This window comes from Gopherus flavomarginatus, chromosome 5 (genome assembly GCF_025201925.1).
Source record: "Gopherus flavomarginatus isolate rGopFla2 chromosome 5, rGopFla2.mat.asm, whole genome shotgun sequence".
NCBI lineage: Eukaryota > Metazoa > Chordata > Testudines > Testudinidae > Gopherus > Gopherus flavomarginatus.
Window position 1 is genome coordinate 67,311,194 of NC_066621.1, and position 24,510 is coordinate 67,335,703.

Sequence of the window (24,510 nt, forward strand, 5' to 3'; positions counted from 1 at the left end):
ACAGTATACTACAAAGGTAAACACATTATCTAGAAGTTAGTATTTTTCAGTTTTGTTCTGGTGATATTTGCTACATTATCTTCATGCACCAATCTCCAATCTGACCAGTCAATATCAGCCAGGACTACTTAATATTAACTAGTGACAAATACTGGCAGAATTTTCTAAATTAAAATGTCTAAATAGCAGTATATTCAGATTCAGGAATTTCATCTTCTTCCTTTTGCAACAATATTGTTCAGTTTTAATTCAGTGCAGTACAAAGATCTTATTACTTGATTTCTCATTTTTCTTCAAATTATCAATATTCAGAAATTTTTTAAAAAAGAAATTGCATTTCAAGTATTATTTTAGCCAAAGTAATGATAATTTTAAAATAACCCAAAACCTTATCTAAAGTGTACTGTCAGAATTTTAAACCCATTTATTTACTGAAATTATCTGAAAGAATGTAATACATTTTTGACAGGCAGTCTTTTACAATACTGAAATCAAATCTTTGATGTCATCAAACCCTTCATATTCTGTGCCTTATTCCTGGAAGGCTCATGCCAAAATGATTTAGTTTGATTTTCTTTAACAATGGTAGGTTGGCTTGACAGCATCTGACAAAACAATTCAGTGAAGAATACCATATCAGGTAAAAAGAACCTGAACTGGCTACTAGATGAAATAACGTAGAATGGAACATGGAGTTATAAGGGTATTAATTTTGATTAGAATCTCTTGTTTAAGAAAGGTAACATTTAATTTTATGTGAAGAAAATTTCAATGCTATTATGCTTACCCTCTTCCCATCTATGCTTCTAAAAAACAAAATGAATATATAATTCTAAAAAACAAAATGAATATCTTAATTATTACAGTGGGAGAAGATGGGCAGGTGCATCAATGGCACAATTTGGAGCAATTCTGGTTGGACTACCATTAACCTCCATTACAATTTACTATACTATTTTCTTCACATGGCGTACAGCCAGAGTTCCTTGAATCTGCCACCTTCCAGCCTCTGAGCTGAAGTGGAATCTCAACTGTGTGAAGTTCAGGAGAAGGCAGGGAGCAGCTCAAGAACAGGGAGGAAGTATTCAGAACAGCCACTATCTTTCATGTGATCCACCAAGCCCACATGCTTCCAAAGGGGAATCAAGCCCCTGGATTGTAGCCACTACCCAAGCTTTATATCATTAGCAAATCAAAGAGCTATGCTTTCTGAAACACTCAAGAAAACCTCATAGCCTCGTTGTTTTGAAACCAAAAATTTAAGTGAAGTGCTGCTTACTACACTACAAGTACATCCACGTAAAAGGATCAAGTTACAACACGGCTGTCCTCCTGTCAGAGAAATGTCAGCTTCCATTTTGAGGTGCAATGAGATCTCAATATGTTTTCAGAATCACACTAATACTTTAGCACAATCTTTAAAGCACAGGGAGGGATGTCCTGTTTACATGGAAACTGGATCCCCCAACATGATTGTATATACTGTGTACTGTATACAGGACTTATACCTGCCAGAAGTTCATCCCAATACACAGGAATGTAGTTGAGTCTTTTTGATCCATACTTAGGAAACTATAACTTGACTAAGCGGCAAAGAGTTCTGTGGCACCTTATAGACTAACAAACGTATTGGAGAATGAGCTTTCGTGGGTGAATACCTACTTCGTCGGATGCATGTATTCACCCACGAAAGCTCATGCTCCAATATTTGTTAGTCTATAAGGTGCCACAGAACTCTTTGTCGCTTTTACAGATCCAGACTAACATGGCTACCCCTCTGCTACATAACTTGACTAAGATTCCAATAAGTGATTATGTTCTAGCTTCTAACAGTTCTTATACTTACACAGTTTATGGCCTATGTTTTCTTTAAAAAATGTTACCTGAAATAGTTAGTTAATTTCATATGCATTGATAAAATAGAAAATAATGCACCTTTATAAAAAAAAGTGAAATATAACCAGAATTGAGATGATCATCAGTGAAGGCTGCTCCGAATAGAGAATTTATTGGAGAAAGCAGCTTAGGAATAGATGATATAACTGTTCAAATAGATGTAGATGTGTGTATATAATATATATAATTTTACTTGCAGATGACTTTATTATACAAAGATGTACATCTCTCTGTGCACACATACATAAACGCCATATATGTTGATGACAGGATTAATTTTTCACATCAGCAAAAATAGTTTGGCAATATTATCCTCCTGAGTCAATATGCAGTCATCACTATTCTCAATGCATTTAGTGAATGATAACTGTGAAATATTTTTGGGTGCCTCGTTCAGCAATATAATGGTCTGACAGAGTGCAGACATGCTGAGGCTCAGAGTTCAGGCCTTGAGCTCATCCCTTCATCCCTGGGCTAGCAGAAATTGGGAGTGCTACAGGACACAGCTCCTGAGGAAGGAGAATGGCTTTGGTTTGGCCTTCAGCAATCCCTTCTGGTTAAATGAAGGTGTCACACTGAGACGACCCAGCACACGTCTTGGAAAAAAATGGGGAGAGGAGAACACAGCAAAAACATTAAAGTATCGGGATTCAAGAAAGAGACCCTCAAAAGCAGTGCTTTATGGTAACTTCAAAAATCCACCATGTTACAATCTTCCTAACATAATTAATGAACGTGTAACATACACACTGAAGTGACTATGTAGTTACAACTGACACCTGGAAGAGCTAGCCAGTTTTGGAAATCATCTCGCCTCTAATAATATAAAACTTCCTTAGGTGGTGAAAAAACGAAAGTCCACTATTTTGATTGCTGTAGGGAACTCACATATTTATTACACACACACACTTTTCTAGACTTTCTCCTAAATTCATAGCTTTCTCCTTTTGCAGCAATGGATATGACATTAAAAGAATGCACAACTGATGCAGAGTGCTTCAGAGTACAATCTGTAAATGCCTGCCATTGAGATAGTAGCTACTTTACTGCCACAAGAGTACGTTAATTCTAATTCTTTTCTATATTTTCCTCTCCTTCCCTCACGGAACACCTCTGAGAGATGTGACCTTTGAGTTCAGGAAACTCACTCCTATTAGGCTATATGTGGAATTGCAGCATAGCTATGATACTGGGCTTCAAATAGAATTGTCTTTTGCACACAGGATCTAAAGTTTATCCTTGAGCTTGTGCAGGTACTATACATCTTTTAAAGTTAAGATTTTAATAATTATTTTTCTTATTTGTACAGGTCTGAATACAGAGTGTCTGCAACTAATAATTATTTTATTTTTTCCACAACAACTGTAGATATTCTTAGACAAAATTTGCACAATAAAGGAACAAATATCTTGTAAATCTACTAAATGGCCATTATCTGAAGACTTTTTTTTTTTTTTAAAATCAGGTGTATAACAAAACAATAGTAATTTAAAAGATTATTTGTATGAAGTTTCTCATCTCTAAACATTTCTCTGAATTTCTTAAATGATTAACTTTAACAATATAATAGTAGGAGTTTATGACCACCACACAATAACAAAAGAATAAGAATCTTATTCCAACTGTCTTATCAAACCAGGAAATGATGTCCTGCCAGCCAAACTCAGAGGGAACATGCAAAATAAATACTAAAGGAAACAGGCCTTAAGCTGCCTAAGGGAAAGTCAGCAAGATGGCAATTTCAATCATTTGGAATAATACTAAAGCAGCCCTAGGCTCTTCTCAGAATGGAAACATGTCACTGTTACCGCAATATTTCAACAAATCAGAATGCAAAAGAAAAGAACACTTATGTAATCACATTGGTAGAACAGCACTTTACTCAACATTTAAATGGAAAAAAAATATGAAGAAATTCCCTTTATGTGAATAAGTGTAACTGAACATAAATGACTGTAAGAAAAAAAGTTTCCTTAAAGGTCTGTAGGATTTCAAAAGCTTGTCATTTAGAATCAGTTTTCTTTAATATTTTTGGTACAAAGGGCTTTTAGAATGACAAGGAAGTGGTTACACTAAGAAAAACGATGAAGAAGGTGAGAGGCATGTTAAAAGGGAAAATCTAACAAATGCTGATACAAGTTACACTCAGTTATACACAAAAAAAGGGTATTTAAACACTAGCCTGGAAAGTTTAATCAAGATGAATAAGCTTGTCATACATTTAACTGAGAAATCAAAAAATATTTCAAATATTTGGGGAACTTACCTAATGAGTAAACTTTTAGTGTGTGTCTAGTCATGTAGCCATCTTTTAGTCAATCATCAGAAAATCAAAGGCAAATTGGCATGACTCAACCTAAACTTTAATACCGCATGATTGTGTCATGTAAGCTTGTTTTGTGCGAGGGCTGCTATGGTTTTAGCAGAGAGATTAACAACCGGACCTAAGCTGGCCTCCAAACCTTGCCCTGCTGATGCCTCAAGCCCTTTGAAGTCTGACCATCATACCTGGCAAAACAACAGTGGGAACTAGGCTGGTGTCAGATCTAATCAAGTTGCCTGCCTCAGCATAGCTAACTATGGGGTACACTAATTGGCCCAATTGCGGATTATACCTTTTCCTACAGATTCAAGACAATAATTTAGTCAAATGATGTTTTTTATCTCCTTCTAATTAAGATTCCAAAGTGAGAAGAAATAGGATTAGACAGGCTAACTTCAAAATTTTGTCCTTTAAAGTGGTATGCACATTAGATATGTCTATTTTTCCATGTTTAAATATGGCAACAAGTAAATGTTTTTGGGAAAGGTAAATACAACTGTTCTAACTCTTATCAAATACAGCCATGTTTTCCTGCAAATAGTTAAGCTAAATATTTTAAAAGTGGAATATGTAAATCCATAAGAACACTCAGAGTATGTATTTTAAAAGGTGAACAAATGTATCAGTCTTCAACACAAAAAAGTACTCCCCCCTATGGAATACTTTTTAATCTATGTAATTTTTACAAAAACCAGAAACTCATAAAAGACTATTCATTATCTTAGATAAATTTTCATATACAAAAGCTTTTAACAAAGCTAAGCTGTACAAAGTGTTACTATCTTTTTAGAAACAATTCTATTAAAAATTTGTGACATCGATCTAAGCCTTTTTATTGAGGGCCAAATTATAGGTAGTTAAGTTTATTGATGTGAAAAGCAAGTCTGTGGCCCATTAGGGACTTTAAAAGTTGACACTGTGATGAAATAGGAAGTTGGACAGCTTTTTTGAGGAGATAAAGGGGCCTCCTTCACTGCACACATTACAAATGTTGCCACTTGAGAAGCAGTAGCCTAGTGATGAAAACTTCCTTGAAGCAATTTTGTCACAAGTCACAGGTTGTGGCTTCCCTACCTCAGCATTTATAATCTGATTTTAAAGATACACTCAGGTAGAGTTCAACATCACCTTCCCAGATATGTTTAATATACTTTACACAGCTACTTTCATGTTGTCTAAAACTGTAATGTATTTAAATATATATTCTCATTTCTAATTCTACTAAACTAGACTCTACAAATGTCCTTAACTCTTTAAAGTTTATATTGTTTTTGTAAAGCTGCAATATTGCTTGTAAAGCACATTGTTTGCTACCTTTTGTTTTTGCCAAAGGATTTGGAATTGACTGCTGACGCATTACATTTTAACTGTAGTATCCAGTTTTGAGTGATTCTATCCAGATCCTACCTTTTTCATCAATTTATTTTTTTCTTTTGAAAAAGTGCCATGCCTTCCAAAGCTACCCTGGTCAGTCAAGCTATGCTTGGCCTTCTCCTTCTAATATAGGGAAGGAGAGAAAAGCTTATATGTATTGTAGCTTGGTGCAATGGGTACAGGCATATCACAGTAGAATAATGGTCTAAGTCGTTCAAAGAGGACTGACTTGCCTCAACTTGGTTTGCAAAAAGTTTATCCCCATCAAGAACTGAAATTATTCAAAAGGGGCCCCTGTCTGAACAATGAGGGTTGAAATTATTCAAGTGGGTCATCTACCCATCTCTACAGCAACAGTTTTTTTCCAAGGGTTCCATAACACCCCTGATTCAAACTCTTTTGTCCCTAGGCTAATGAAATTCTTTATACAGAGCCTCCTGATTTGGTTTTTACAGCAATAGAAAGTGGTAACCTTAGATCTTGCAGACAGAAGAATTATCTTCTGATCCAGGCAAGAAAAATTCAAAATATTTCAATTAATAGATAAAGTAAATGTGAATTTAATATAGTAGAAAATAATGGTGCATATTTGCTTGTGTTATTGAAAATAATTATAGCTTATGTCTAAAACCTGGCATTAATCTAAGACTGATTCAAAAAACCCTAATAGTCTTTTGATAAAGTGGAATTATGTTAAAATGGTCTAAACCGCTATGGTGGTTTATTCCTTTAACTGTATTTTCTGAGAAGTGGGGAAAAAAAATTGAAAAGAAATCACCTTTAAACCCCGGCCCCTCCAACAGTCTCCTTCATGCATTTGGCTTTAAGTGGCTTTTGAAGGGAGTATCTCCAGTTGAGAAACTTCTAGCTATCATGCAGAGATGACCCGAATGAAGAACTGGCTGACCGATTAACTATTAACTACTCTCAATAGGATTAGATAATTAAGGACATTGATGACCATTAATTAGGAGGAGGATACCTTAATTTGTCACTTGATAGGGCCCTTTCAATGATTTATAGGTTAGGGCTACTTACAATTGTGAAGAGAAAACAAAAAAAAAAAGCAAAAAAAAAAAAAAAAAAGGGAGAGAACCCTTAAGTTACCTTATCAAGTGGCCAGCTAAAGAGGGCAGAGGGTCAAATAAGGGCCAAAGTGGTCACTTAAGGGTGAAGTCCCAAACACCAAAGCAGTGCCAAGCCACATTGACCATCATTTGGTGATGAAGTAAAAAATATGCTAATTTATTGGTGGCAATTCTCTCTTTTATGGTTTCAAGCAGTTAAGACAAGTGGCTTGCTTAAGAGCTTTTCATTTGAAAAGAGATTAAACAAAATGGTTTGTCAGGACTGCTTAGCTGTTTTATGTCTTTGTTAAAAAAAATGTTCAGACTGTACCAATGACTATCATATCATTCAAAATACATTAATAAATTCATTAATAAATACATCAACTCTAATTGCTTAATAGTTCTATGTTCATTTGCTCTTTAGCAAGATTAAAATGAAATACATCTTTTGTATTACTCCCTTCCATCAGGACCATCTGTATAAAGGTCAGAGAAAAAAAGTTTAAATTTGGTAGAAAATTTACTAAAGGACATTAGGGTAAGTGATACTGTGTTTAAAATGACATAAAAGAGCTAAAGGTGATTTCAGTAATGAAAAGAAAATGTTTTTTGAATACTGATAAGGACACTTATCCCTTATGCCACATACAATGTTAGGCAGCATTATACATTAAAGTCTCTCAGCTGGGGTAATAACATGTAGCTATTTTTCCATTCACTAACACAAGTAAGAGTAAGTCATTAACATTTAATTAAACATGCTCCTGACATCCTCAGAAATATGTACGTCATGCTTTGTTACTAAAGGTTGTGGCCTACTTCCTATGTACATTCTAAAACAAAATAAACTGTTTATGCATAATCTGATTTGGTACAGCTAGAGAGACTTATTTTTAATTTGACTGCATATTAAAAATATTTTATAAAACCATTCTAAATAGGTGAACCACAATTAAATGAACATATAACAAAAGTTAAAGTATTTCACAAAACTAAATGCTAGGACTGTGGCTCCACTTTTCGTGTTCTAAATAGTGAAACAAAACTGTTTCTCTTACCTCAATGGTGAACAGCTTCCTTTTTAATCTAAAAGCAAGGTCCTTCGTGCCTGACACATCACAGATCAAGCTATTAAGTCGAGGAATCTTGTGCACATGAATCAAACCTTGCGGAAAGGAAAAGTAAAAGGAGGAAAAAATGTAAGAAAATGCTGTCATCCAGATGCATAAATTAAAGAGTCTTACAGCAGAATTCTGTATATTTACACACACTCATCCTCCCCTTTTAAAACTGCAGCTTACTACCAGGAGCAATGAAGCAAACGGTGCGATTATACTCATGTAATCAAGCAGAATAAGATAAACAGAAATCCTTGTGCGAGGAAAACTAATTGCACTTTGGTACAGAAGTACAGATGTAAAGAGGGATCTTAATACTTGTCAAAACTACAGCCGGTTTGTGTGTGATTTTCTCTTGTATTTACAGTAAGCAAATATGGCTATCACCTTGCATGCTGCCCACGGCACCACTGAGTGATCTTTATTTTATTAAATGCACCAGTAAGCAGCCAGCAAAACAAGGCTTATGGGTTACTGATAACCAGTGAAGCTGTAACAAAAAGTATTTCATTTTGTACCTTGATAATGACTTTTAAAAGTGTTGTGGTACACAGCATTTTGGAGCACACTCTTTGATAAATTTTAACCCCTACATCATCACAACAAAAATGAATTTTCTACATGCAAGACTTTTACATAGCTGTTCTAATTTTTTTTTTATAACAATACTAGGTACACTGCTAGCTCTGCATTCCGTCAGTTGAAATTCAAGCTGATTTTTTCTGACAAGGACGCTGGATGGTTTTTGTTCAGCCTAATACAGTGTCTGAACAATCTAGAGGTCATTTTCCACAGTTGAAAACTAAGGACTATTCTACAGTGCTCTCAATTACTGGCCTATATTTGATATTCACAAATTCAAAGTGTCTATATGAAAATATTGCAGAGGCAAATTCAATGTTACATTAATTTAGAAGAGCTATCTCACTTGAAAATGGCTGCTGCGAGGAAACAAATTAAGACCAGTGTGGGGTATTTTTCAAATTTTTACTTTTTTTTTAAGGTGGAATTACAGAAGACAAAGAGGAAAAAAGTTTCATACACTTTTAAATAGAGTTTTACAAATAATATCCTATTAAAAAGGGTCTTCTAAATTTTTGGGAAAATGTTATAAAAATAATCAAAAACCTCTTTTTTCAATTCACTGAATTCTAAGAATTCTTTACATAGTTCAAAATGTGACCATAATGTACAAGTAGAGCAGCTCCACCTCAAACAGAGCTGTAAAATATTATTATACATGTTTAATAAAGGGATATCTGCACAACCTTCAACCTTTACTTACTTTTCACAAGTTTAATGCAAAACTGTAGGCTTTAAAACAAAATAATAAATTTAGGATTTACTCATAAAATGCAGCAATGTCATCCGCAGTGAATAATGCACCTTTTACAAAGAAATTTTCAGGAAAAGAAACCACACCCCAAAGCCATTAGAAAAATTTCAATCCTGCAAATCTGATAAATTTGTAGAGTTTTAGATAAAGAGTACCTATAAGAAAACAAAAACCAGTGAAGCTTTTATGTTTAGTATTATTTATTGGGGCCAAAAAAAAAGTATTTAACATGAGTTCTTAAAGTAAATACAGGATAGGAAAGGCATATATTGTCTTAAAGACCTCCTTCACTATTAAGATAAATTCTATTATATTAAATTAACAGAACTGTATTAGAACGCAAAAATGCCGCATAGGGCCTATACAATAGGCAAATAATTTTTGTAGTAGCTTTTGTTCATTTTTTTAACCACTCTTTTCTAATAATCAAATGTACATTTTTCTTTTCTTTCTTTTTAAAAAAAGGTTTGCTCTGATTTATGAAACTGCAGCCTGAATACATACAGTAGTATAAAAAGTGTTCTTCAATACCATTTCTGCTTCATTTTCTGTGCTCTAGCATGGAAAAACATTGCCACATTTTCACATGCTTACAGCAGGCTTCAAATAAGCAGTTCAGTCTTTAGACTAGAGGTTTCCATGGAACTACAGTAGTATCACAATAATAAAAGCGGTAATTTATGCGCACACATATCACCACTCTGGATTAGCTAAAACTGTTTGTTATTCACTGCTTAGGCTATGCATATCTTCTAATCTTTCAGAATTTAAATAGTTCTGCTACCCAAACTTTTATAAAATCTTTGTTAACTGAACCCAATGATTAAACACTGTTACATATATTGAAAATAAGTCACTAGAAAGACTAGATGGAATAATAAGTTTCTCTACAAAAATTAGTTTCATATTTATTTTTACCTTCACTAATTTCCATACTCAGTACTTTTAAAGGAAGAATTGCCATAATTAAAAGCAGTAAACAGTAAATTATCATCATCTTCAAACACAAATTTAGCAGTTCATTTGCTTAAATATATCATGTTTTTTCACGTTCTCTATTTAAAACTTGGCAGATCAGAAATATTGATTTCATGACAAGTTCAGCTCACTGGTCAGATGATTGCCAAGCCTGCCCTGCATGTGAATTCCCCAAAGCCTGCCTGTTGAGATGTACATCTGATTGAGCCATGCCTCAGTAATATGACTTGACAACATGCAAGGAGTTGCCATGTTTCCTTTGCAGCCTTAATGCACTTTACTGAAAAATTGCCTAACTAAAGATTGGTTAGCAAGGAGTAACATTTAAGAGGTATATTCCAAAATGAAATCAAATGCTACTTCATAGGAGATACTCCAATAGGAGAGTAAGCTGCTAAGTGCCCTAGAAGAACTCCATGCAGACTTTTTGCATTGCTAAAGATGGAACTTACCCTGGTAATCCTTGTATAATGGATTGGTTTCTCTCTCAGAGCCGATAAATGATTCAAGACCAACTACCGTATCTGACAAGTTTGTTACACGTTCCATAATTGCTTTATTCTGTAAAACATGGAAACAAAATATACATCTTCTGTGATGAAAAAGATAATTAATGTTCTGAGAGTAGTAAGTCTTTGTCTTCTAATGACAAACTGAAGTGAAAATAGGTCAACAATACCTAGAAATAACCATAAACTAAAAAAGCTTCTAGTAATTTGCATCTAAGGAAAACATGCCCTAACTAAGATGATCTGGAGAGAGAGCTGACTCAGAACTAAATTTCACACTTTTTCTAAATCTTCATTTTGATTTATGCATTTATTCATATCGAGAAAGATTTTCAAACGCATACATAGCATTAGATAGCTAAATTTCATTGACTTTCAATGGAAGCTAGATGCCCAACTACTACTTGTCCCTTTGAAAACCTCATCAATTGAAAAATGTATTGAAACATGATATTGCAATGTTTTCCAAAATGCATTACCCAATTACATGTTTTAGAATAGTATAAAATGATAAAGGATATCATTAATAATAAGCAAAATATTTTTCCAGTCATTTTTGTTTTTCTTCTGAATCAGAAAATACACTGTGGAACATATAAATCCAAAAAACAGTAGCGTCGAATTTCCATTTCTCGATATATTTTCAGTTTAGTTGTGATATTTTGGGCTTAAATCTCCTCTCTCATATTTGAGAGTGTATTGTCATATGTATCCTAAAATCAGCTATTCTGTTTGCACATAAATACAATACTGAATTTTTCAAGACAGAGAAATGTGCACATTGGATACCAGAATGGAGACCTCCATATTTAACTGAAGAACAAAATGTGCTTAAGAGATTCTTTGTAGAACCACTGTATGATGAGCAGTAAAATATGATAAAATTATGATGAAAAGCAGAATGCTTCAACTTAATCAATGTGCTTATCTTAAAGCAGTCCCAAGAGTTTTTATACTCTGTCCTTGATAGCTGTGTACGCATGCCATACCCACCATATTTTCAGAAAGTAGCAGGCCCAAACAATTACCCCCAAATATCCATTTCAGGGAGGAAGAATTAGGCCATCATTTTATTCTAAAGACTTTTCCATATCCTGATTCTCTTTCCTAATCATGTGCCCTACACTTACGGAAAAAAGGCTATCGTAAATCTCACCATCATATGAGATTATCGGCTATACAAAGATTTTATATTATATATAAGAAAATTCCCAAATACAAACAATGATTTACATCCAATATTTAAATAAAAGCAGATCTAGATACATTGACACAGTCACAGATAAAGCACATTATACTGCAATGTATAGGATTTTTAATTTTAAAAAATATAAAATATAAAACTCAATATCCCTCAAAATACCATATTTAACATATTACTAGCCTTCTACTTGACTATTGAGACGCTTGCAAAACACATGGGGAAGGTGACTGTTTCTTCTTAATGCTGGTAGGAAAGTGTCTGAAAACCACTTTTACATCAACCCCCAAAATAACCTGCTTCTGCTCCACTCCGGCCAATCTGCTTGGGGCAGCAGGACCAATCCCATAATGCCCTTCCCATGTACCTGACGTAATTCAATCCTGTAGATTGCTGACCTTTCAAAGCCACCACTTGTGTAGGGGCCAACAAAGCTTGTTTTCACATGGAGTCTGACCTCTGTGAAGTCATTTCATGGTGAAGGGTAATTTGCTGTTGTACTCTGTCTTACTGGTTAGAAAGGAAATTCTAGGTGATCATCTGGACTATGGTAATGAAGTTTGACTGCATGTCTTACTCACACCATTATTACATCACACCCTAATGACATATACTACTACCAAATTAAAGCTGAACTTGTGAACATTTTTCCACTCCACAACTACCCAGTCAGCAATAATGCTATACATTAACCCTATACTTCAGAGGCTCTTGCTCATGCTAATCTACAGGACAATTAGAAAAAGCAATTGTAGAAGTGTAGTGACCAGTGAGCTCTGAGTATCCAGACACTGGAAATTCCAGATTTTTTTCTAAACCAGGTTCTTTGGCAGGCTATGAATATTATTTTTATTACTGGTATATTACCAACCTGCACAAAACCACCACATAGATATTAACAAATACAAACTAAACTAATAGAAAAGCAAGACGTAAACCTGTAATCATACTATACTTAAAAACAGTTATCGAAGGCCATTACGTGCAAATTTTGGCAAACTGTATGTTATAAATGGTGTGGTAAGCTACTTTAGGAACAGAAGATGCTCAGGCATCATCAAGATGACCACAACATGCAAAGAAATAGAAATTATAAAAATAACAGCCACTCATTTTGGAACTGATTCAGGAGACCATTTAAGTACATGTTTAAGTCCATTCTTACTTAGGACAGCACTTAAGCACGTTTAACTTTAAGTTGATAGTTAGGTCCAATTGGCTTCAAAGGGATTTAAGAAAATGCTTAAAGTTAAGTTCATGTTCAAGTGCTGTCTTGAATAGGTTTGCTTTCTTAGAGTGGGGCTTTAATGTTCAAGTTGGCTTTGTTTTAAAATATACCAAAACATTCTTCTGGTTTGGAGATGAATACATATTATGCATAGAACTGTCATAATACAAGCATGTTTCTTTCTATGGCATTGTTGACAAAGATCTGTTTATATCACATATTTTCCAGTTTTCAAAGTTCAGCATATTAATGTCCAATCAACGCTTATGTCAGCACACAGATTGTTGTGATGTATGGCATGCTGACATAAAACACACAAATCACGTTGCCCCATCTGGGCTTGAAAATTTAACAGAGCTCCAAATCTTCCTTCAACCCTATACAAATCTCCCACCAGCTTCTGGCAGAAACTTGGCAGGTCTGGAGACGAGCCATGGCATGGCTAGGAGTGGAGCCAGGAGAGAAGAGAATCAGGAAAGAAGTTTGCTGGCAACTAGGAGAGGCATTGTTTTAAATTACGTGAAACAATCCTGGAAAGTTCTCTGACTTGCTAGATGCTTTGCAATTTTTCTAAATTAGTTACTTCAGCCAAAATGTAATTATTATAGCAACATGGTAGCGATCCTATAGTGAATGTCGGGGTGGGTATTCCATTCTACTCTAGTTTATAATCATAATTGCAGCTAGAAATTCTCTTCTTGACTGAAATTTGTAATGTTTGGTCTCAAGCCAAATATGTGTGTTGGGGGGAGGGAGGCATTTTTTGTTTTAAATCTGAAGAAAATCCATTTGGTCATCTTCAAATATGAATGTGAAAAAATATACTTTAAGCTTTAAAAATATTAATTTATAAGATTTCTTCTCAGACAATTCCAAAGTTGCTTTGTCATACTCCTTCATTCTTGACATTTACGTAGTCCTCAGTCACTCTGTACATTTATTTTATAAATAAACATTTTAAAAGAAATTAGGGATGAATTAAAATGATGTATGGACCATAAACATATATGGAATTCTAGTGCCATATAAATATATAGAGCCATATATATTGAAGTTTGCACACTGACATTATTTCCATGAGGCTAGACTTCTGGAATCACCCCCTCACCTACCAAAAAATAGTTCAACCAATCCTGGTTCATCAGGATTAACTACTTAGAGAAAATCAACTACTTTGACCCACTTTGCTACTCTTTGGCCTGGTCTACACTACGCGTTTAAACCGAATTTAGCAGCGTTAAACTGATTTAACCCTGCACCTGTCCACACAATGAGGCCCTCTATATTGATATAAAGGGCTCTTTAAACTGGTTTCTGTACTCCTCCCCGATGAGAGGAGTAGCGCTGAAATTGGTATTGCCATGTCAGATTAGGGTTAGTGTGGCCGCAAATCGACAGTATTGGCCTCCAGGCAGTATCCCACAGTGCACCATTGTGACCGCTCTGGAAAGCAATCTGAACTCAGATGCACTGGTCAGGTAGACAGGAAAAGTCCCGCGAACTTTTGAATTTCATTTCCTGTTTGCCCAGCGTGGAGCTCTGATCAACATGGGTGGTGATGCAGTCCCAAATCCAAAAAGAGCTCTCGAATGGACTGTACGGGAGATACTGGATCTGATCGCTGCATGGGGAGACAAATCTGTTCTATCAGAGCTCCATTACAGAAGACGAAATGACAAAGCATTTGAAAAAATCTCCAGGCTATGATAGACAGAGGCCACAGCACAGTGCTGTGTGACAAGTGTAACGGAAAGCCAAAGAATCAAATGGACGCTCATGGAGGGAGAGAGTGGGTACTGAGGACTCCAGCTATCCCACAGTCCCTGAAAAGCATTTGCATTCTTGGCTGAGCTCCCAGTGCCTGAAGGGTCAAAAACATTTTCCCGGGTGTTTCAGGGTATATGTCGTCAATTTACACCCTTCCCCCCGCCCGAAAGAAAAGGGAAAAAAATGTTTCTCGCTTTTTTCAATGTCACCCTATGTCTATTGCATGTTGCTGGTAGATGGGGTGCTGCAGCGCTGAACACCAGCATCCCCTTCCTGATGGCAGATGGAACAATATGACTGCTATCCATCATCAGCAGCAGCAGCCCGTGAGTGCTCCTGGCTGGCCTCGGTGAGGTCAGCCGGGGGTGCCTGGGTAAAAATGGGAATGACTCCCGGTCAACCCCGGCAGATGGTACAGAACGGATGGTAACCGTCTTCATCATAGCAACTGGAGGTTGAGCTCTATCAGCCCCCCCCCTTTCATGTCTAAAGAAAAGATTCTGTACTGCCTGGACTATCATAGCAGCAGGAGGCTGGGCTCCTCTCCCTTGCCACCCTTTAATGTCCTGCTTGGACTATCATAGCAGCTGGAGGCTGCTTCCCCCTCATTTTATCTCACTAAAATGTCAGTATTTCTTATTCCTGCATTCTTTATGACTTCATCACAGAAATGGGAGGACACTGCCACGGTAGCCCAGGAAGGTTGGGGGAGGAGGGAAGCAATGGGTGGGGTTGTTGCAGGTGCACCGCTTAGAATGGCATGCAGCTCATCATTTCTGCAGGATGTCTGGGGCTCTGACACAGAGCGGCTGTGCTCTCTGGTTCTCTAGTACACTTGCCCCATATTCTAGGCAGGACTGACTCTATTTTTAGACAAAACATAAAGAAGGGAATGACCCGGGGAGTCATTCCCATTTTTGTCCATGCGCTCCCAGCCGACCTCAGCGAGGCCAGCCAGGAGCACCCATGACAGCAGCAGACGGTACAGAATGACTGATAACCGTCATCTCATTGCCAATTTACAATGGCATGGCAGACAGTGCAATAGGAATGGTAACCGTCTCTGCTACCGTGCAAAGGCAAATGAATGCTGCTATGTAGCACTGCAGTACCGTGTCTGTCAGCAGCATCCAGTACACATACAGTAACAGTGACAAAAGGCAAAACAGGTTCCATGGTTGCCATGCTATGGCGTCTGTCAGGGCAATCCAGGGAAAAAGGGAGCGAAATGATTGTCTGCCGTTGCTTTCACGGAGGAAGGATTGAGTGATGACATTTACCCAGAATCACCTGCGACACTGATTTTGCATTGGGATCTCAACCCAGAATTCCAATGGGCGAGGAAGACTGCGGGAACTATGGGATAGCTACAGGATAGCTACCCACAGTGCAATGCTCCTGAAATTGATGCTAGCCTCAGTACATGGACGCACACCGCTGAATTAATGTGCTTAGTGTGGCCGCATGCACTCGACTTTATACAATCTGTTTTACAAAACCGGTTTATGTAAAATCAGAATAATCCCGTAGTGTAGACATACCCTTTGTTTGCAAATCTACTAGTTCCCTTCTAATTACGAGCCTCAACCTTCCTTCCAGAAGTCAAAAATTTCCCAGGTTCCAAATAGCCATCAGTTCCAGACAGCACAAACCTATGTTTTACTTTGTACTTTCCCATTTTTAAAATAAATTAAAAACCAGGAAAATTGAATGCAACACATTATTTTAAGTTCTCATTCTTTATATAGCATTGACTGAACACAGGTGAAAACTAAAAAATTAAGCTTCTTAAGTAACACCAGCTTTTCTACACTGGATTTATATATAAAGTTTTACATTTAAACAGGAATATTAGTAATTCATATTACAGATGTGTCATGAAGCCTAGTTAACAGCGTTGTGACAACTTAAAATTTACAAAGTTAAAGATATTCAGAAGCTTCAATTTTCATTATGACCTTTGTATGAACATAATTTTTGACATTTAATTCTATGCTCCATTTGAAATTAAGGACTGCAGTACTATGTCGCTTTCCAAACAAAGGTTAGAAGAGTCCTTTGGTGACAGGAACTTCATTTAGCAGTTACCCTGCTGAAAGACATTGCCGTTACCCCAAAATTAAGTTTCTTTAAATCATGATCTAAGGTGTATATATTGAATCAAAATCAAATTTAAAAAAGTTTTAAAAGTGTTTCATTATCTATTAATTAAAGAAACCACAGAATAATTAGCAATGGATGTACAAAACTATTTAAAACAAGTAAACAACATACAGTTCATATGTAGCACAGCCCTGGATAAGATTACAAAACTTTCAATCATTCAACATTTACATTTTAGTTGCTTTTGTCCATGGTATTTAGTTGATAAATTTCAGCATAACAAGCAAAGGAATACTAGTTATTACCCCCACATATTGGGGCTATTCCCATAAAAGTTTGTAGCTGAACAGGCATTATTTGATAACAGATGTGTAAGCCATTGTAGATCTCCATAATAGTTAAATCTGTAGTTGTATAGATTTCTGCCATCACCAATAGGTGATTCTTTAAAATCCTGACACTTTACAGAAAAGGATATGAAAGGTACAGAAATCAGTCAGAAGAGGGTAGTTCCGGCAAAAATAATTAGCATTTGACTTCTGAACTAAAAGCAGATTTAGATGTACTTTCCCTAAGTTTTTAGCATATCATCCAAAGTAGACTATGACTATTACAATCATTTGTTTATTTCTCCTGCCTTACATTCTATGTCATGGAGCAGAATTAACTAGTGATACTATACAGTTGTAACCTAAATTAGGGCAGTAAAAAAAACAAGCTCTGTGTAATCCTTATGTATTCTAAGTCTTGACATTTTCTGAAAGGTTGTGTGTGCAATAATATGGTAATACCTGCACAATATACCAGCACTTACCACTTGTCTTTACTGCTTAGTCCCCAAAGTACAGCTGAATTGAAAGCATAAATTATTAATACTTAAGAAACAACTAAATTATTTATTTATCTCCAATTGTTATTAATTACCGCTACTGAAATCATAAAATTACCCATATAATTTAGATCATCAATAAAAATTAAAGAATGCTTTTAAAAGTTTTCCCTCCCTGAGCTATCACTAGGCTATTATCCAATAACTATTTGAGATTAGATTTTTATACTAATTTTATAACGAGACAATACTTGTTTTACCATTTATAAATCCATGAAATAAGATAAATTTTTAAAGTGGTCTATTTTAAATAAGTATATTAACTACAATTAAGAATTGTAGCAAGTAAAATGATACATGTATTTTGTTTTAAAGCCGAATTTGCATTTCTTGCAGTTCCAAAATTCCTACTAACTTCTTTCTGCATTTTTGATGCAGAAAGAATTGGGATCAGGCCACTAATATGTAAAAATCTATTTATCAAATGGATTAAGCAACTCTACACAGCTGGATGAAGTGTTGTGAAATCTATGGTAAATAGCAGAAGCCCTGAAAAATATATTCCAGGGGATTTCTACAAATCTGTGTGGCTTTCTGAAGTGAACATACTAGATTTAGGCCCTAACTCAGCAATTTGATGCAGACCTCCATCTTGTGAAGAGCCCTACCCTGCCTTCACTAGGATTATGACCAGGTGTAGGGGACTACTCACAGGAATCTGATTGCAGAGGCCTTACTTATTGTTCATGTGTTCCCCTAATTTTTGTTCGCACCCATGTCGAGTTTATATTGGTTTACAATCATACTATCACTAGTACTTTCAAATAATTTCATGTGCCCAACAGAAGAAAAGAAAAGTAGGAATATCTATAGTAAAAACTCAAACACCTAAACACATTAGATATCTTAATCAAAAACGGTAAAGGAATGGTGAAGGTATCATTTGACCAAGGCATATGAGTAGTAGTAATTATGAATTTTGTTTTTGTGTTATTCTGTTAGAGCTTCTTTTAATAATGATGTTATTAATTTTAATACTTTACATGTATATAATATCTTTCATCTGTAGAGCAATGTGCTTTACAAAAATGTATTCATTAATGTGACAACACCCACGTGAGGTAGACAAGGAAATATATTTTCACATACCACTGAAACGCAGCAACCTCTCTGATAGGACACAGAAGTGAATTCAGTAGTGCACATTAACACTAACAGTGCACATTAGCACTAACAGATTAATACCATATTTGAAAATACTGGATATATCTGAAGTAAAAATTTAGCTAGGAGGTCAGAATTAAACACCTGACTCCTACTGAACGTGTCATGGGATCTTTGGTGAATATGAGTTGTCAGGGTCTATTTATTATTATTGTTATAACCTGCATCATCATACAGTCTGAAAATCCTACAATATTAAAAATATTTTAGTTATCTTCTAGAAGAAAGACCTCCACAGCTTTGTTAAAGTGAATAGATCTGGTGATTAATGTGTGTGTCAGACAGGTCTGACTAAGTTATTTTGGGAAACATCCGCATTAGCAGTTGAGTTTTACAACTTGCTCTAAAAGGTGGTGAAATTTAGAGCTTAGCCTTACCTCTAGTGGGAGTTCCATAATCATAGAACTCGCACCAAAAACTTCAAAACATGGCTCTATTAGCCACAGAGTTCCACCACAGTACAAGTAGAGGCAGGAAAGAGAGGAGCTAAAAAAAAGCCATCAGTGAGCTACCAGGGTCTTATCTACTTAAGATCTTAACACAGCCTCAACTATAAAATATAAAGACCTTGAAACAGAAACAGAATTGAACTGGCATCTGTCTCAGAGTGTGGAGCACACATAGTGTAGGGAATACTGTGACAACTGGAACGTTCAAGGTCCTTTAGGGTCAGCCCTACATATAGAGCAGTAGTCCATTCTGGAGATGACAACGGCATGTATCACTTTCAGTAAGCTTGCATTCAGAAGTAATGAAAAGTCTAGTAGTTTCCCTTCATCCAAACATCATACCATGAAAGGAATTACAGAAGAGGTCCAGACCTGCAAGACGTGTAGAACCAGGGGACATCTGTATATTGATGGCACTTGAGTTTGCAGAGCGTGAGTCTCTCACCCAGTAGCCTTACATAGATTTTGAGCAAGAAAGGCAACAAAAATTCAGGATATCACTTCAGGATTCTGCAGCTGAGAACACTTGGGGAAGTGGAAGAGCTAACCATCACTATCCCTTAAAACTAGTGTGAAATATATAGGCGGAAGTCAATGTTAGAGTTTTACCATCATCGTCTTCTCAATAATCCTATGCAGGAAAGAGAAGTTTAAGAATAGATGGCAATTTCTGGAATCATTCTTGAACCTATTTAAGAGTTACAAGTACAATGCTCTTTGTCAAGGAATCATTAACTAGTTTTGATACTATCAGTAACAGATTCAGACATCCTTCAGAGATTTTCACCAAATAAGAGAGACAGGAATTCATTTGGTATGTAATGGCATTGCTGTCCCCTAGTAGCTTTATAATTTCCTGAGGGACTGATCTAAACTTGGTTAGAGAAGGTAGTATGCTTTCTCCCTTACACTCTGGTTCTACTTCAATAGGGCTGATGAGACTAACCCAGTAGTAGCTGATCTCTTCTATGTCAAGATGAAAGCTCTGCATGACAGGAAACCCCTATCTCTGGTACTAGGCATAGAGAATCCTGGTTAGTTAGCCAGTTCACTATTCAAAACAGTTCAACTCATCACAACTTCACAGCTTTTATGAAAGGAGAGTGACTTTCTTGTTTGCCTTGCATACGTGGCATAAAAACATATACGCACTTTGAGCGCAAATTGACTGGTTTCGGCTTTGGTTTTCTACCATTTTTATTCCACTTTTTTCCCTTCTTATTTCATGTGCCAAAGGCTATTGGTGAAATACAGGGATCTGTACAGTACATTCGTATCGTAGGGGGCCCAACAAGACAAATAAGGTTACTATTATTGCAGCATATAAAATCTGTTTAAATAAGACTTTTCATCCGTTCATCTTAAAATGCTTTACAAAGGCAGGTTAGCACCAGAAGCCTAATTTTACAGATAAGTAAACAAGTAGGAAGAAGTCAAGTGACTCGTCCAAAGCCATGGAACCAGTCAATGGGAGTGTTGGGAACAGAACTTGGGTTTCTTGATTCCATGTCTGGCGCCCATGTGCTAGACCATGCTACTTCCAATTAAGCACAATGCACAAAACTCATTAGTTCTCTTCAAAGAACACTTTTTTGCCCCCGTTTATAAACTGTGGCCCTGACCATCCAATAAGCTCTGTGTAGGCAGCCCCCTGTACTGGCATAGAGCTCTGATAAAGTCAATGATTGCATAACTTCAAGAGATTTCCTATTACACAGTTTTAGTCTGCTAGTAATATGCTATCATCTAAACTCTGTGGCTACACTGAATATATTTAATATACAGTTAAGTTTAAGTGGTGCAATTGTTCATCTATACTACAGAAAGGCATTTGATGGAAACTACTGTATGTTATTTGTATTTTGCTAATTGTCTGAAAAATGTAATATTGACACTATCACTTTGAACAAATTTTTTAAAAACAAGAATCCTATGCTACAAGTTGTTCATAGCATGCTATGAAATGTGCATGCAAAAAGTGAAGTAAGCTCACCTAACAACCACATTTTGAATCTCCTTTTTCATTCTGTATTTGAAAATCATAACAAAAATGCTGAACAGCATGTATTTAAAACTGCGTGACTTAAGGAAATCTTTAATATTCTTGTTGGGAATTGTTCATTATAGAAATAGGATTAAAAGGATGAGACCCCATTTTTTTGTTCTTTGTTGCATCTTTTGTTCTCATTTTGACTAAAAAAAGTTATGCAGTATGTTTACTAATTTAGAAACTGCTGGATTTTCTGAAACGTCAGATCCTTAAATGATTCTTAAATGGAATGTATGTAATTCACAGATAGCCAAAGCACAGTTCTTGCCTACATAAATAATTACTAATACACAAATATCAAACAGAGCATGGAGCTCTTTTTGTAATCAAGTGGCAGGTTAAAAATACTAAAGTTTAAAATAATTTTACACTAATCCCTTATTGAGTATAAAATTATAGGCTGTCATCAGGAGCAGGCTGGCAAAACTAGGTCCAGATGGGAGACTGCTGGGAAAAAAAGCTGAGGTAGGTGGGAAAAGGATGGGAATCTGATGAAGACATGACTGCTCCCTCTGCTGGCAAGGCCCTCACCTGCTTTAATTTTTAACTAATGACTAGCGTTTCTTTAATTATTTAGAATATAGCCAATAAATAATGCACAATGTTCCTTCCTCAGTCTGTTGCTGTGCGTTTGCACATTTTTGAACTCATGGTGCTCTGTTTTACTAGAATAATTTGTTATAACATTAGGGCTCACATGGTAATCAAGATACCATTACTGATATTATATTTTAACTGCACTTGGCACAGAAGATGATATTATTCTATTTACCTTTATAAAAAAAGCTGATTATGTTTTTTAAAAAGCTATGTGTATTTCATGTTTAATTTGCACACTTCATACTATGATTGTATATCTGTATTCTGTACTTGCTCATTATACAGTAATGAGATAACATAAAAAGAAAACAGTTTACCATACAGACACACAGAATTGCACATCACACCAAAACAGCAGAGTTCTAGCACTAATATATCTGATAATTTAATATCAGAGCTCATGTGCATTATACATCAATAAACAGGAAGTGTTTAGAGCTGTTTACTAAAACGTCCTAAAATATACATAAAATGTATTCTTTACTTGATTTGCAATGTATTTTAATAGTTGTAGTAAGAACATTTTAGTAAAAATCTGTTCCAGAAATCTGGCCTACAATCAGAAGCTCCCAGAACAGGAGGGATCAGCTTTTTCGCCCACTGTTCTCATCTGAATCCTGGCTGAAAAGCTACTCCAGCTCCCAGCTTTCCAGAAGGCTCCATCCCAGGAATCCTCGCCTGCCATTTGGTTTGCTGATTTTAATCTCACAGGACTGTCTTACAGTGGTTCCACTATGCTGAACTGGCACTTGCTTCTAGAAGTGAGTTATTATTAAACTTGTAGGTCAACTGTGGCACTAACAACTCTTTGGAAGCTTTCAGCCACAGTGTACAATTTGCCAGTCTAATTAAATATTAATTCTAAGTGTTACATTTTGTGGCTAAGAGCTTTTATTTTCCATCATCAGTCTGGAAGAGAAAGAGGTTATAAGGCTAATTTAATCTTTTTTTTCCCCTAGCATTAAAGCTTAACTACATAGGGCACAAAAACATCATTAAAGATGTAGCATTCCTTTATATTACAATTATAATGTAATTAATAGAGCAGGTCTAAAACACAAAGATGTAAGTTGAGGGCTGATCTAGAAACTTCAGCTTTTAAAACATCAATAGTTCATATATAAAATGTCACTAACAAAATATTGCACATTTTAGATTGCCATTCTTCACAGAAAATACATGTACAACAATTTAAATACAAAGTAGGCTAGTACAAATTGTCGTCATTTGTACTGACAGGCAACACACAAAAAAGATTTAAAACAACATTTGCATGGCCTTATTACAAAAGCCTATTATACTATTTATGTAAAAGGTATATTTTTCTAAAGTGATGTTAAACAGGATCTAATAATATTATTTGCTAAAACCAGATAATAAACCCTGAAATCTTTTAAGATTCCTTTCCTCATTTTTGCTTATCACTGTCCAAATGGGCTCAAAACTAAGCCTCTTCCCTTCTGCTTCATCACAGTTGTGTCCACACCTGGACACTGGGCATTATATTAACTACTTAGTCTAGCTGCCAAAATATTCCATATGCTGGAACAGATGACTATCTCCATACTGTGATGGGACATTTAACTATTTAGACCTATGCTGCATTTGAAAACTTTAGGCCTAAATCTTGCTTAATTTTTTTTTAAAGCTGTCCAACCTGTAAAATTATTTTCAGAATAGATGGATACATAAAGTAAAATGCTACTATGCTGCATTTAATTGTTCATTTTAGTTTTATGATTTGCTTATAGTTTTATTTTAGAAAACCAATCTTACCCACTTTTCTATATTCAAAGGTGCATACACACACTGCATACAGAAGATGGTGTTAATGGTGGTGGTGGTGAGGAATGAGATTATCTTTTGACAAATAGGTACACATATGCTTCTGAAAGGAAAAAAGTTTGAAACAAATCATAAGCAATATAGTATACTGTATATGCACATGCCTATTTCCATATGTTGTGCGACAGTCTTTGGTCATAGTATATAAAAGCCACTGAATCCACAATAAGTATAAAGTTATAAAGAAAGCAAAAATAAGTCAAGTATACATGGTATCTATGATCCAAATAGCCACCATAGGATCAGTATAAAGTGGCTACCAGAATGAAAAAAAACAGTATACATTCTGGTAGCCACTTTATATGATTGTATGAAAGTACAAAATACTACAATTTCTTTTGCTACTTAATAAATGAATGTAACAAACAAATTATTTGAAAACAAAACTATTTACAGCAACATGATTTAATTCTAAATTATATCTTTTTTCAAGCTCCATTTGACCTTAATTTTTAATAAGCTTTTATATGTGTAGAAAAAAATAGTATCCAGAAGAATAATCTCTGTATCTGAAAATGGTTTAGAACAAGGATGATTATCAACCTAGCATATCTGCATCATAAATCCATGATACTCTACACTTCTCTGTATGGTTGTTACTTTAGAACAT

At 35.5% G+C, this 24,510-nt stretch overlaps 1 protein-coding gene across 8 annotated transcripts in view; it reads right to left on the bottom strand.

Moving 5' to 3' along the window:
• ELP4 (elongator acetyltransferase complex subunit 4) overlaps positions 1-24,510 on the bottom strand; it is a 292,776-nt gene that overhangs the window by 140,556 nt on the left and 127,710 nt on the right. For 7 of the 8 annotated variants that reach the window (XR_007774651.1, XM_050955147.1, XM_050955140.1 and 4 more), the window contains 2 exons: positions 10,548-10,656; positions 7,722-7,828 (listed from right to left, as the gene is read on the bottom strand). Coding sequence is in view for 7 of the 8 variants with exons in the window: in XM_050955147.1 (XP_050811104.1) it covers positions 7,722-7,828; positions 10,548-10,656 (216 nt within the window). In the remaining variant the exon portion in view is untranslated. Of the gene's footprint in view, positions 1-1,726; positions 2,493-7,721; positions 7,829-10,547; positions 10,657-24,510 lie in introns of those variants that run through there. The other variant, XM_050955145.1, reaches the window with a different exon arrangement.